The sequence below is a fragment of the Lissotriton vulgaris genome, chromosome 1_1 (genome assembly GCF_964263255.1).
Source record: "Lissotriton vulgaris chromosome 1_1, aLisVul1.2, whole genome shotgun sequence".
Lineage (NCBI taxonomy): Eukaryota > Metazoa > Chordata > Amphibia > Caudata > Salamandridae > Lissotriton > Lissotriton vulgaris.
In genome coordinates, this window is record NC_141685.1 from 1,325,908,232 (window position 1) to 1,325,923,693 (window position 15,462).

The 15,462-nt window shown below is 46.0% G+C and overlaps 1 protein-coding gene across 5 annotated transcripts in view; it reads right to left on the reverse strand.

The window, feature by feature from the left end:
• LOC147749096 (retinol dehydrogenase 7-like) overlaps positions 1-15,462 on the reverse strand; it is a 605,822-nt gene that overhangs the window by 23,466 nt on the left and 566,894 nt on the right. For all 5 annotated transcript variants that reach the window (XM_086966140.1, XM_086966108.1, XM_086966131.1 and 2 more), the window contains one exon: positions 1,384-1,642. In XM_086966140.1, coding sequence (XP_086822266.1) covers positions 1,384-1,642 — 259 coding nt within the window. The remainder of the gene's footprint in view (positions 1-1,383; positions 1,643-15,462) is intronic.

Here is a 15,462-nt window from a genome sequence, read left to right on the forward strand (position 1 = left end):
TCACGCTTAGCGGGATTATCTACAAAAGTTGGTAATAGGAGATAGCAATGTTAGCGACTGTTTCCAGTCGCTAACATCTTGGCACGCCCACTTTGCATGTCATTAGTGATAAATATCACTGACATGCAAAGTAGGGCCCAAGATGGTCGCTATCTCCTACTAGCTGGCGCTAACTGGTGTTAGCGACAGCTAGGTAATAGGGAGATCATTTTATCTCCGCTTTCTTGGCTTTTAAAGTAAAAAAAGCGGAGATAACCCCCTTGATAATATGCCCCCTTATGTTTTCCCCAAGCACTTAGTGATTTAGACTTTTGTGCCATAGGAAACTATGAAGTGAGTTTTAGCTGTTTTAACTTGGATTTACGTTTTAATGTATAACCCAAAATATTCTTTGGAACCAAGAGTGTAATAAAACTTTCAAACATACTTGCCTTCGTTCCGCGTTCCACCTCCCATGATCTATGACCGAACTGCCAAAGCTACTGTCAGGGCGAGGATACGGTTAGAGAACGAGATACTCAAAACTCTTAAAAGAGAGGGTAGAAGGGCACTTCATTTGACTACTTCAGTAACTAGTACACCATCTTCCAACCTTGCATTTGTGGGGAGAGAGCTGTGGCATCTGCCTCACGATAAACAGGTCTGAAACCGAACTGCTGCTGATCGGGGGGATGGGGAAGGACTTTCGGGGTACTGAATGCAGCAGCAGTAGGCAACTTTGATGTATCTCACAGCTCTTCTTTTTCATTCTAGTTTGTTCAACTGTACGAGCATCTCACCACTGATTTGTAACCTTCTCCCTTTGGGTTTTCCAGTTTTGCTTTCTGTCCTCACAGCGCGTCCTTGAGACTTGTCGAACCGCATTAATGGCTTCTCATGTTGCTGGCCTGTAGGTACCGTGTCTTGCTAACTCCCAAGTCTCCAGATGTACCGGCAGGGAAAGCTGGCGATTACCAAGAGTATGTTTACATATGTGAGGTTTTTTATAATTCTTTAAATTCTGTTTTATGTTACAGAAATCTTTATTTTCTCTTATGGCGGCTTTATTCTCAACAGCCCTCAACTACCCTGTCCTGACGTATACTAGGAGCCATTCCAGTATTGTCTGAATGCATCTCTCGCTCTGTCCCCCCATATTCTACTGAGGTTGACCATCATCTGCTGTAGTATTCACAATAATAGGAAGGGGATCCGACCCTATTGAGGTGAGTGGGTAAGCAGCAGAAGTCTATTCATACATTCATTAGGCCAGCTCTATTTAATGGATTGGCAGTCGTCTGTCCATACTTACATTTAGGAGGACCATATTTATGTGACAAGGCAAAGTCAGGGCTTAAGTGTGGCAAAATTGAACTTATGATAAATTGCAACCAAGATACTCACCTCAGGCTGTCTGAGAAAGCTTCAACTCCAGATTTGGATATCGAGTACCCTCCTCCGAGTACGGGCACCCTGCCTGCTACACTGGACACATTGACAATCCTCCCTTGAGCCTTCCTCACAAGAGCAAGTAGGCTAAGAGTAACATCAATCATCCCGATTAGATTCACATTTATCACCCGCGTGAAGTCGTCCAAGGTCAGCCACTCATTCGGACCCATTGGGATTCCAATTCCAGCATTATTGACCAAGCCCCAAAGCCCTGTAGGGAGAAGAACATTAAAGAGGAGCAAGTAGGTTTTCCAGTAGTTTGAGGCAACAAAATAGTCATGACATCATTCACTCCATATGTCACTTGGAACTTAATTTAAATAGCAATTGTATTTTATTAAAAGAAATTGCCAAAACAGACAAGTACCAGCCCTATTCCTCTGGCTACAAACGCATAACTCCTTCAACAAGTCATATTGGCGACCTATTTTTTATTTTCTGCAAGTTCCTGTAGGTGCGATATTTCTGAAGATGACTTTAAACACTTAATTCACTTTCACTTACTAAGGTCAACTACCTATTTGCAATTGAGGACATGCACGCAGCATCATGCTCAAATGTCTATGCACTGGACCAGTGTAGTGATGCCAGCTGTACATCACTGACTACAAGGAAGAGTTCCAAAGTGATTTAGTTAGTAGAATGTATTTTGTTTTTGCTACCAACCTTCACACTGTCTCCAATAATCAGTTACTTTCTTACTAATCCACAGCTGCTACTGAAAGGGAACAGAATCAAGTCTCACCTTTCAATATGTAGTAAGATGAGCCAAGAAGGAAAATGATACAGAACTGCTTTCAAACTGCCAGCACTTTAATGGGACCAAGAACAGGTTAACCACATAGTCCCAAAATCTGTGGACCCATCGCCAAAATAATGATTAGTGCCTACCTCCTTTTACTGTCCTGTCCATCAAAAAGCGCACAGTCACCACACAGGAACACACCAAGGGCCCAAAACGCAACGCTTCATTTGTCCTGGAATAAATGTCAAAACCCCAACTACTCCAAAAAATGTCCATATTGCTAAGTGAAAACCCCAGGCTATAACCCGAAAGCTCCAGTCCAACCACTACGGAAAGACCACCAGTCTGGGTAGGAGGGATGGGGACTAGATATCACACCTGGTAATCATCACTGCAATAAGCTCTCCACATGCCTCCATGAATTTCAATCAAATTGACATCTTATTTAGGAGATAACCATACTGACTATTAGATATTTGTTTAAACATAACTGTATTGATTTTTTATAAACAATAAATCTGCAATATAATTGCCTGATCATAAAACAACCACCATAGTCTGTTCAACTGGGGATCATATCACTCAGCGATTCCTACCAGCAGCACCATCAAATGGCATTAAAAACCTCGGAATGCACTGCTCACATCTATGAGCGCTCTTTAGGGCTGAAGAGGAGCATATGCGTACATTGGCAGGATATGTCTCACATTGATAAAGCAAATAAACACCCACCTTTTGGATCATCACCGCCATACACTCCCCTACTGCAATGTCTGCTCTTCCTCCCCACCAGGCAGAGGCCCGATCTAACTAGAGGTGTGACTATGTCCTGCATGTTCCCAACACCCCCTCTCCTATCCCCAGCATGCCCAAAACTAGCCAAGGGTTGGCTATGGCAGGTCAATATCATTCAACTCATCACTTCTCGAGAGAAACCCAGGCTCATATTACTAGTGTCACCCCACCTGACCCCTTATCAGAGCTAGAATTGCCTTCCTCAGTTTTGCCCACAATCAGGTCATCAAGTATTGCCTCCCATGCTCTGCAGAGTCTATGGGTCTCCTGCCCTTATGTGCCTCTAGGAGCAGAGCACCCCCCTCCCAATTTGCCCAACGCAGCGAGTCTGTTCTCTGGTGCTCAACCTTGGGTCCCAACGCATGCTTCCAGTGCATCTTAATTCAATGTTTGGTGCGTATTAGGGCTAGATCAATAAGCTGCCAAGTGATTTTATGCGTAGCAGGTCGGCGATAGGGACCTAGCAGGCACATCCTGGATGAGGGGGTCAGGAAATGGACTGTATCCTCCGCCAGTAGTTGCCACACCTCGGACCGATAAGTGTTATATGGTCGCATTTTAGGCCCAAATAGGAACACCACCATTTTACATTCATATGTTTTTAAGTTGCCTTCTTTACTTAAACATGATGACATTTGACACACATTACCTTGCATGCTTGTGCAGGATAATAGTTCTCTAAAACAGCTCCGCTTTTATGTCCACTTAGTAGACATATCATCAAATTCCTTGAACATTCTATACAAGGCCTAAGTTCACTGTGCAAAATGTTGTTAGTGTTGGTTTGGCAACAGAGCTGTCACAATAGAATCAGCAATAGTGCCCTGACTGGGACTTCGGCATGGCAACATGACCAATATTTCTTATATAAACATCACTCCCTTGTTTAGTTAGAAGAGCATTCCAATGGCACTGAGAGGTAGCCACAAGCTGGAATCCCAGCCCGGCTGATTCTGGTTTACCTCTTGCGAACTATGAAGCCCAGCTCTCCACCAAGATGGGCTCCCTGATGACACTTACCCACAGGTAACAGGGAGTTAGATCACAGTACAGAGATTTGGCAAATACATCCACCCTAGGCAGACTAGGATAGGAAGCGCTATATAGGAGTACAATATATTACAGTACTTATGTGCAAGCATACATTCTCTGTAACAGCAAAATGGTTGAACTGTTTAGCTTTTTACCATTCTCATTAAGCTAATTAAGTTATTCTGTTTCCTTTTATTGATTATCGCAGCACACTTATTTTACTCAAGAATCACAATGCTTCAAAAAATATTGAAACTGCATGTTGTGTGTTTCTTGTGTATCTCTTTGGGTATGCATGAGTAACCAAGCGAAAATGTTCTAGATTTGTTTTCATGATTTCCGTAGAGAGCCAGGGTTTTCATGTTCTGGGTTTGCACGTTCCACCTGTTACCTTGCCAGGTTAGGGGTACAGATGGTGAACTGTGACTAAAGACTAAAGCCAACATATCCTGGTGTGCTCAGACTCAATCTTGCACAGTTTTGCCATTTATGTTGTCCAACAAATGCATCGTTTTAGTGAGAAAATGTATAAGCTTTAAGACATAAGAGATCAAGTAGACACAGCTCCGCAGCATATGGGGGAGATCGCCAGGATCAGAGTAACAATGCAGGCATTCAAATGTGGTTAGCTGAGAAAAGACACTAAGCTTCAGGGGCATGAGTTATGCTCAATGCAACACAAAAAAATATATAGGTTTGAAACAGGTGGTACGGGATAACTGGGTGCAACTTCTCATACTTTAGACCAGTCTCCATTAGGTATTGGCAAGCCCAGGTCATACGGTATTGTAAGGGGGAATCTACATCCACACGAATCGCCCTGTAGAGCCCAGAGAATACTGACTATTAGATATGGCCCTGGAAAAATGTGTGGCATAATGGAATACTACCGTACCTCTGTTAGTTTTTATCTAAGGTTTCCAATGTTCAGTTTTTATGGACTTTTACAAATAAATACAGACCGAAAGCAAAGTGTGTTCTTTCTGCATTTATTTTTAAGAGTGGATAAATACAGAAAATTGTGTTTCTTTTAAGTAGCTCTCTGTGCTGTCTTTCAGGAATTTTAAGGCAACAGCTGAGCAGATGGACAGCATGGAAAATAAAAACAGGAAAAAATGTCTTTAAATAACGGCATATGTCAGCATACATTTGTGCTGTAGTGTTAATATTTACCCGTGGATGTATTGTTATGTAATATATGGAAAGTTAAATAGCTAAAACATGGCAGACATCAAAGTATGTGTGCATCTATCAGTTAAATAAATATGGAAATGTACAATCTAATAACTTAATTTATCCGCAAAACACAAAATATATATGAATAAATACAGATCAAATGGCCAACAAATAAATATGGATAACTACAGACCGAAAATGATAAAAAATAAATATTATAAAACCGGGAGCCCTATTATATCCTATCCATGTACAAATTACTATAAGAAGTTCAATGCATTAGGTTTCACTTATGTGATTGATATTAAGCTGCTTTTTATTGTAAGGTGTAGCATGGTGAATAGTTGTGCAATATAAGTTACGGAAAGTCTGTTCAAGTGTTTGTGTTGATGTCAAGGCTATGTATCTTTCCAGGAATAGAACATGAAGGTATAGGGCAGGCTGAAGAAAGTGCTGTGCTTAGCCACGATGCAGACAGCTAATATGGGGGAGAAAAAGGAGCAGCAGACTGGTGGCAGCTGATCACTGCAGCTCATTTGGTTCTAAACAATCTCACAATGGTCAGCATCTACCACCACCCCTGAAAGAGATGGACAGTCCTGGAATGCCAGAAGTGCCACTGAGTTATGAGGAGCTTTCTGTCTGTGAAAGAAATGGCAGGCAGAGCCTATGTGAGAAACATCCAAGGAAGGGACTGGAAGTCAGAGACCACTTTCTAGTAGAACATGGAGTTCTGTTAAAAACAAGCATCATCCTAAAATTTGGGGGCAACTAATTTCCTTCAGTGGGATGGGACGGTAGACATTACTGTTGTGCTGGTCTCTGGGAATCCCTCAGCAAACAGGGGATTCCGCATTGGAAAGACACATGGATGTGGATGCCAGCTTTGGCCCCGTGGCCGCGGGAGAGTGCACAAAGAACATGGGAGCCCTCAAGGAGGTCCCTGCTTGTCCCTAGGGGAACGGTGTAGTGGGCACTCAATCAGAGCGTGAAACTGATCCAAGAACACCCAGTATGAGCATGAGGACTGCGATAATAGCGCAGCATTGCAGAGGCAAAATGAGTAGTTTGGAAATAGCTAACAAGCGGTACTTGCAGATCTTAGAGACATAACATGCGATGCCTAGGCTCAGCCTAAAAAAAATCCCACAAAGTGGATGAAAAAAATCCTTGGACCTCGGGACATTGATAAGAGAAACTCACAAGAGGAACAACAGGAAATGGTATGCTACAGCCAATAGAAATTGAGGAGAAGTAAGCGGCAAACACAGGAACTAATGAAAAGCAAGGGGGCGGCATGTAAGCCCCTTTTAAGATTTATATTGAATACAATAGATTTCACTAGCATAGGCAAGCGCTGTGCAGGCAAAACCTAAAAAGGTGCCACAAAATATATGCAAACTTTCCAGGAGGCATTAGAAAAATAATACAACCACGTTACTGTTTTAGAAACCTTCCATGTCAGTGATCAGGCACTAGTCTTTTTACTAACTGCAAAGAACAAACTGCTAGTTCAGTGGCATGGGCCAGTCCACGTAAATGAGAAGGTCGGGAGAATCACTTGTCACATTGCCCTTTCTGACTGAAAGCAATCATCACAATTGTATTGTATCAACCACTAAAAAATGGAAGGAACCAGACTGTCATTTCTGATGAGGAAGATATGTTATCAGTATGTACCCAGTGCTCTTGGAACGATTTGCTTCCTTAAACAGTATGCCCAAACAAAAGACCTTGTACTCCTCATGGGAAAAGTCAGAGTACTTTTCTCTACCCTACTACACCACCCTCACAGAAGATCATGTATCTCCTGTGATGCTAGAGAAGTCATATAATGACCATATTAGATATCTAAATGTTAAAAAAGAGGAGGAGACCATGCTACATTTAGACAGTGTTGAACATTCCTACAATGACTGTGCTACACCCAAAATCTGCTAGATCTGCACCTTTTTGAATACATTTTTTGACAAGTAAATAAAATCAATTACATGCAAACACGGGTCAGAGATCCATGCATTGGACGGGTGATATGTTACGAGCTACAAATCATTGATTGCAACACGGAAGTAGGTCTAAAGAAATTGGAGTCATGGCTGTTTTTTTTACCAAACTTCACACCAACTCCCATAAACAGGCATTCACCTATTGGCCTTCAACTTCTATTGGAGAGTTGAGGGCTTTGTTTTACCACCGCTGATGTGTATGTGGCCTTGTTGCATAGACCAGGACAGGGGCCACGAGAGTTCAGTGCTTATTGCACCCAGATTTAGGCCAAGCTCTACGGACTCCTTGCTGTTGCCCTGAGACCCTTCTACCTAAGGACCTCGGATATCAAGACCAGTGGTGGATGTTCCAAATTATTTTCGTTTACCCCAAACAGGGTGCAAGGCTCCCCAGGAATGTGGGTACCTATTGAGTTTACCCTCACATACAGTGGAGGTTGAGTACTGCATATTTGTTGGGTCAGGGTGAGACTGGCCTTAGTGGCTGGAGTTTTACAGTCCCAGGGTATGGGCCTTTTTACCGGAACCCATAGAGGAGGTGTTTACTGATCTCATGAGAACATCTGAGCAGTGCCTGATTTTCCCTAGTGTTTGTTTTGTGTGATTGTACTTAGCTGTGGAGTGCATGGAGTCCAGATGCAGTATGGCGGATGCCCACTGCGAGGACATATTGTATTGTAGCACTTTGTTAGTGCTTCATAGCCCTAAATGGGATGCCAGAGTGCATTTTCAGGCAGGTAACCCCTAAAATCTGGGGGAGGTGCACGGTGGACAGAATGTACCTATCCTGGGGTCCTATGTGGGAAGCGTTTTTTTGTCATGGCCAGAGAGGTGCTCTAATCTTGTCTTACGGCTCAGCCCCTAGGAGTGTGATGGAGGAGGAGGTATGAGAGATAGGCATGCCGATTCTAGTTAAAGATGGAACTAAACATGTTGACAGCTGCACAGCACAGACCTAGCCCGAGGGGCTGCTGGGTCCTATGTGCGTGTACACAGAACATAGGGGCTAATCAGAAGACCTATTAATTCATACTGCAACATGTACAAGGCTGAAATACTGTCACATTACTAAAAAAATTATGCCAGTTGGTCAAAAATGGGAATTGGTGACATTGCTTTCAGCTCAAAATGGTGGGCACTGATAGGTTTCATTTTCGATGCCCCGCCCATTGACATTTACATATGCAAGTTAGCATCATGTGTCTAACTAATGAAGTATATACTTATGCTCTTACGTTATTTTTTATTGCTCATGTGATTATTCATTTATACGTGTGGTGAAATTTAGTTTCCTTAGCTTAGCTTGTGTGCCTCCATTTTGAGTATTCCTCTGTGTCTGCGAGTCGCACTCGCTCATCCACCCCTCCCGTAGGAATAAGAAAATCCCTAATGCAGCAGTTTTCGTTTCTCAGCTAGTTGTGGCCGAAATTAACAAGTTCCTTATCAGTAGTGTTCACATGCACCAGAGACGCTGAGGCCCAGCTCCGCGGCCTTGGGCAGAGATAGTCAAATGTTGCCTTTGCAGGTGCAGATGCCTCTTGTATGATGCCATTGTTCCTCTCTCTGGGGTTCAGTATTTTTCCAGAAGGGGCGTGTTTTACTTCACTGTACCATGTTATAATGTATTGCTGTGATGATATGAGTTAGTCCTCTCGGCGCACTCTTAGGGGTGAGGTCGGACAGGGTCCTCTCATATGGGAGTTTGTGGCCTAATAAAATTACCTTGTTTATTCTTCTCCACTGTCCGGCTGACTTCCTACTGAGTAACTATAGGTGAATGTGGTAAGTCACTCGGGTGGATTTGAGCCACGCTTATCAGATGGCGCCCGAATAGGGACCCCGCGATAAGGATCTTTCTCACCCATAGGTGGGTAGCAGAAGACCGGGGACCCTCTGGTCGGCACGGTGGGTCTGGGTACCCACTTTGATGCCGAGCTTGGTTCTCGCAGCACTGCCCCACCTTGCTGATCGGGAGAGGTCCCGGTTCGGATCTTACGCCGGGGTCCGGAAGGCAGAACCTGGAGCTGACCGTGTTGGTCCTGGCAGCCGGAGGTGGAGAACGTTAGAGGTCGGAACCGCATACGGAAGGTGAGTGGTCCGCCTGTTGTTTGAAGGAGCTGGAGTGCTCCGAGAGACTGGGGTGTCTCTAATGGTTTGAGGAGCCGGTGCGCTCCTGGGGCTAGTGTGCTCCGGAGAACTCAGAGTGCGAGTGGTGCTCTGACAGACTTAACGGAGGTTGAGAGGACATTTGTTTGTGGTCAATCCGACCGGGTGGTACTGTGGTGGAGGCGTGGCTCATCGCGGCGGGTCCCGGACTTCACCCCGAATGCCTAAGACTGGCGATTTGGTAGGTGTGAGTTAAGGGCCTGCTGCGGTAAAGTGCGCAGCGATCCGTAGTGTCAAACGGGTGGCGGATGTGTCCTTCTTCCTCAGAACAGTTAGTGTACTGTTCGGTCTGCGGTAGGGTCCAGGTTCCCCAGGACTTGGTCGACGGGCCTTGTCCCATTCTGGTAACACGTGTTTGGCAGGATTTTGATGTATAGGATGTATGTGTGTTTTTTAATTTAATGTATACCATATGGCCATATGGCCTTCTGGCCCCCATGACTTGGCCTTCCGAGAACTGTGCCAAGCCTGTAGCAATATCCAACTTGCTCAACTGGTTCAGGTACCCACCCATGATAGGGGACATATACTAGACTTGGTATTTGCTGATAAGAATTTGGTTGTGGTAGATAAGGTCGAGGCCCAGGGTTGGACCGATCATTCCTTGATTGTTTTGTCCCTTCTTATGCCTGCCCCATGGAGACCCAATAAACCGACCAGCAGGAAGTTGAATCGGCAATGGAGTCGTCTCCTTAGGGAGCCGATTCGACCCACACTCCTACCGGGAACCTTTCAGATGGAGGAGAATGTGGACAAGAGCTATGCTTCTCTCTGCCGGCATATTGTATCATCTCTTGATGACCTGGCCCCTTTGCGTAAGGTGAGAGACAGGCCCAGAGGCCTAAATGCCTGGTTCAGCGAAGAACTGGGGCACTCCAAACTTCGCTGCAAACAGGCGGAGCGTACATGGAGGAGAGGATATAGGGAGCAGGATAAGGCGGCTTATAAAGCAGCCTTGCACGAATTCAAGGCCCAGTTAAGAACCGCAAAAGCCAAGTTTTTGGAAGACACTTTGGCGAAGGCCTCTAACAAATCTCAGACCCTGTTCAGATTGGTCAAGACTTTGTCTGACCCGCCTTGCACGGCGTCTACCATCCCGGCCTCGCAGGCACTGTGCGACTCGCTGGCCCTTGCATTTGAGGAGAAAATCAGGACCATTCTGACTGGACTCAAAAATTCTGAACAATCTGTAACATCTGCAGTCTCTCCTTTGGACCCTTCTGACAACCTGGACTCCAAGTGGGCACCTAACAAGGAAGGTATGCCTCAGTTGTCCAGCTTTCCCGTTCCCTCGTTAGAGGAATTTGTTATCCTGGCAAGCAGTGTATCGTCAGGATCACCGCTGGATCCAATGCCTCATAAGATCTGGAAGGCTTTTCAAGATGAGCTTTTCCCTCCGTTGCACTCCATCTGCTGTCAATCATTGACCACAGTGTCAGTCCCAGACAGCTGGAAGTTGGCTATTGTAACACCTCTGTTGAAAAAGGCTTCTCTGGACCCTCTCTGTTCGGCTAATTACAGGCCAATTTCGCTACTACCATTTGCGATAAAAATTCTCGAGAGATGGGTCACAAGAGCCTTATCCAACTTCCTAGAAACAAATCTATGTCTGGATGCTGCACAATTTGGCTTCAGGCCAGCGCACGGCACCGAGACGGCCTTGGTCACCGTGTTGGATGATCTGCGAACGCGAGTCGACAAGGACAAGTCTGCATTCTTGGTGCTACTTGACATGTCGGCCAGGTTCGACACGGTGGACCATGAAGTACTACTTGGCCGTCTTCGGAGTGCGGGAGTGTGCGGTCTGGCCCTAGACTGGCTCACGTCCTATTTGGATAACCGACAACAAGCCGTGGCACTACCACCTTTCCGATCAGCCACTAGGCGGGTGAAACAGGGAGTCCCTCAAGGATCGGCAATTAGCCCGATCCTATTTAATATATATCTCCGTCCCTTGATAGCACTGATAAAGTCATTCGGCATATCTGTTGTCAACTATGCCGATGACACTCAGTTGATTTTTTCATTTGAGGGTTCAGAGTCCATTTCAAGGGATGCCTTTCACCGTTGTATGGCAGCCACAGCAGCATGGTTGCGAGCCAATGCGTTGCAATTCAATGGGTCAAAAACGGAGGTACTCTACTGCTCCTTGGACCGAACTCCCCGTACACTACCGGCCGATTTTTGGCCAGTGTCCATCCCGGGCTCGGTGGAGGGGGCAGAGTCAGCTCGCAACCTGGGAGTTTTATTCGAACCCAATTTGCAGTTTGATGCCTCCGTAAACAAAACGGCAGCAACATGTATGGGTTTGCTCCGTGCTCTACGGAAAATCTTGCCACTTCTCCCACGGGGCTCCAGAGCTGAGGTAGTGCGTAGTTCCATTCTCAGTAGGATCGACTACTGCAACGCACTACTTCTGGGTGCCCCGAAGACTCTGGTCCTAAAGCTCCAAAGGATACAGAATATGGCCGCTAAACTGGCCTTGTCTCGACCACGGTCCGCCTCTTCATCGGCAGCTTTGGCCGATTTGCACTGGCTCCCAGTCCAGCAGAGAATTGCGTTTAAAGCCCTCTGCCTTGTTTTTAGGGCCCTGCATGGACTGGGACCAATACCCCTTCAGACTCTTTTCCTCTGATATCAGGCAGCCAGACCTTTAAGATCATCTTCGGCGTTCCTGGTAAAAGTCCCTAAAATCAATAGAATGAGAATGGGTGGTCACGCTTTCAGTTTTACGGCTGCCACGCTGTGGAACACTCTCCCCCTGGCATTAAGGAGTTGCCCTGATCTGCTCACTTTTAAAAAGGGCCTTAAAACGTACTTGTTCCCCAGAGTAATGTAGCTTTTTAATAGATGCATGGTTAGGTCTCAGCGCCAGGATACCCTTTGGGTGACAGCTGCGCTCAATAAGCAATAAATACAATACAATACAATATGTGTGTGGATGTGTTAGGAGCTAGTGAACAGAGGTAAAGGAATTTGTGAGAAGGTGTGATTGCATTGTTGTAAAGATGCCGTGCTTCAGTAAGTTGCGGTGTTTCGGATGCTGCTGTCATGTATCAGATTCTAGACTGGCCGAAAGCCAGCCCGCCCCGGTGGAGGGCTCTCCTAATTTTGATATGTATGTGAAACACGGATTGCCTCCGATTTTGTTTGGTACTTTATGGCACCGATATACCAAAGACAATGTGGATTTGCAGTGGCCCCTGACAGGTTCTTTTGATGTGGCTAAATTAGATTATTTACAAGACAAATTGTTCGCTAGGCGTAGACGTCAGAGCATGTTTGATTCATTAAGGATGTGGCAGAAGGAAGTTAGAGAACGTCAATTGAGAGAGGAGAAGGTGGCTCAGAAGAAGGCGGCGCAGACGATGGCACAGAAAGCGAGAGAGCATACAAAGAATGAGAATGAGCAACGCATCGAGCGCGCAGATAGGCTTTGTAGGTTGAGGGAAAATAAAAGTTATGTAGTGCGAGAGGATGAACAGGATGAGATGGAGGATGTTTTGAATGCCCGGCCCCCTCCCCCTTATGCCCCGCAGCCACTGTATCCCACATTGCTGGTTCCGGCTTCCTCCGGTGGGGTCTCGGACCCACAAGCAAGTGCCCCACACCCGTCTGGCGCAGCGTCTTCTTCCTCCCCATCGTTGCCGGCGCCCCTTGTTCCTTTACTTACGGCAAGCTCACCGCTCCCTCCCAGTTTCTCTCAGCACTCCCTGCTGTCTCTGCTAGCGCTACCCCCAGTCAGGAGTTGTTGACACCGAATAGAGGTATGGGGAGTGGGTTGCTTTCCCAGGTGCGGAAATTGCTTACGCGCTCTACAGTCGGCTTGGATGAAAAAACGGTGGTGGCTAATCAAGCTTGTCAGTGGGCCAGGAATAACATTTATTCGTTTGAAGACATTTGGTCCACAATGAAAGATTTTGAACCTCTGATGCAACAGCATGCTTTGTGACACATGTCGACCACGTTGATAGCGCTGTTGGAGCAGGGGTATGGAGGAGTAGCTCCCGCGGTTCTACAGGACATAAAAAATGGTGCTTATAGGACTAACACTGGGGTACGGGAGGTGATGCGAAGTTTAAAATCCATATTACAGTATAGAAATGAATTACCCTCTGCAGGTACACCCCATTTTCCTGGGATACATCCAATGCGTGAGGTGCACCCTATTTTTCACCCTGAGGCCCCCGAAGTGGTAGATCCGGTCACACATGCTGTCACTAGAGCGCGTGTAGACGCCCATTTTCAGGAACAGTGGGTATATACACCGTGGAGAAGGAGTGAGGTGTTAGCTTTGAAGGCTCAGCTACCAGATTCCATAAAAAATCTGACTGCCTATTATAAGGAATTGACAGAAGCCGCATCCTCGACTGTTATGACTTTAGCGGATATTGAATTATTTTTGGGACTATTAGTCCCGGTGGACGTGTGGAGGCAGGTAAAGGGTACAGATCATACAGAGGAGCTAGGTGGTACATGGACAGAATTGCAGGATTGGGACAAGGAACGTAAGCCGGGGGAGAAGCCAAAAGCGGAGATTTTGGCATTGCCGGGGCGGATTATTAAGTATATGCACTCTCTCATCCCCCCGAAGAAAGTAGACTGGGATAAGTTGACAGCCTGTAGACAGAAGAAGGATGAAGCAGTTTCTGATTTTTTTTAGCAGGTTTGAGGAGACGTTTATGGATTTCAGTGGACAGGACATGTCACAGGACGGAGGGTTACGACTTTTCGTTAACAGGTTCGTAATGAACTTGTTACTGGAAATATCGGCAAGGTTACAGGCGTCGGAGAGTACGTGGACAACGTCCACTCCCTCGGGCATTTTAAGCATGGCCCAGTATTATGAACATAGAGAAAATGAGAGTAAGGACAAGCAGGAAAAGAAGGCCAAGGATTTGAAGACGAGGGTTTTGTTACAACAGGTATCCAGAGGTCGAGGCAGAGGTGCTTCACCTGCGGCAGCGGGACGAGGGGGCAGTGGTTATGGCAGGGGTGATAAGAGGGAGCGATTGGGACCGGATCAATGCGCAAAATGTACACAAGAGGGGCACTGGTGGAGAGATTGTCCTGAGTTTCAGTCGAATGCTGGCCGAGGCAGAGGGCGAGGCCGAGGTGATTTTCGAAGACATGATGGGCAGTCTGATGGTGTAGGGAGACAAGGAGGAAATTGTTTCGATGGCAATAAGGATAGACAACACTTTCAGAGGGGAGGTGGACAGTACTACAACGATGATTATACAATGGATTATTTGACAGGATTCTCCCTTAACTAGGACAGCGTAAGACAGAGCGAGGGACCAGTTTCTGTGGACATTGATCAACGAGGACCCTATATGACTGCAGATTTGTCAGGGTCCCAACAGAAATTTTTAGTAGATACGGGTGCTATGAAAAGTTCAGTGGCTCGTTCTCAGGTCCCAGGGGCGGCTCTGTCTGGCAAGAATAATATCTCCGTGGGGTTCTCAGGTACTCCGGTGATTAGCCCCATCTCTAAACCACTCACTCTTACGATTGGCCCTTTCACTGGAGGCTAGGAAGACGGTAACAGTTGCTTTAGTGACGTTGAGGATTGACTATTGTAACAGTTTATATGCAGGCACTACTAAAACCACCACACATAAACTTCAAATGGTACAAAATGCCGCAGCTAGGTTAGTCCTCAAATGGCCGAGGAAATCCTCCGCATCATCAGCACTAAATACACTGCATTGGCTCCCAATAAATAAGGGAGTCCTTTTTAAAATATTGATTATCACCTTTAGAGCTACCCATGCCCTTGGACCAAAATATCTACAGCAGAGATTTGCCAGATACCACCCTTCACGCAATCTCCGATCATCCAGCTCAAATTTCCTGTCAGTACCTAGGTTCAGGCTTAGCACGAGAGGTGGCAAATCCCTCCCAGTACTCGGAGCAAAAGCCTGGAACACTCTTCCACCCTCTCTACGTGCCCTAGACAATGAAAAAGAATTCAGAAAGGGACTGAAAACCTGGGTTTTCAAGCTACAGGACACCTGTGTTAGAGCCCTAGTGTAACAGTTGGGTGAGCTTCCATCTACGCCCAACCTGTTTCCTACATCTCTGGATCAGTATCTGGCGCCTTGATGC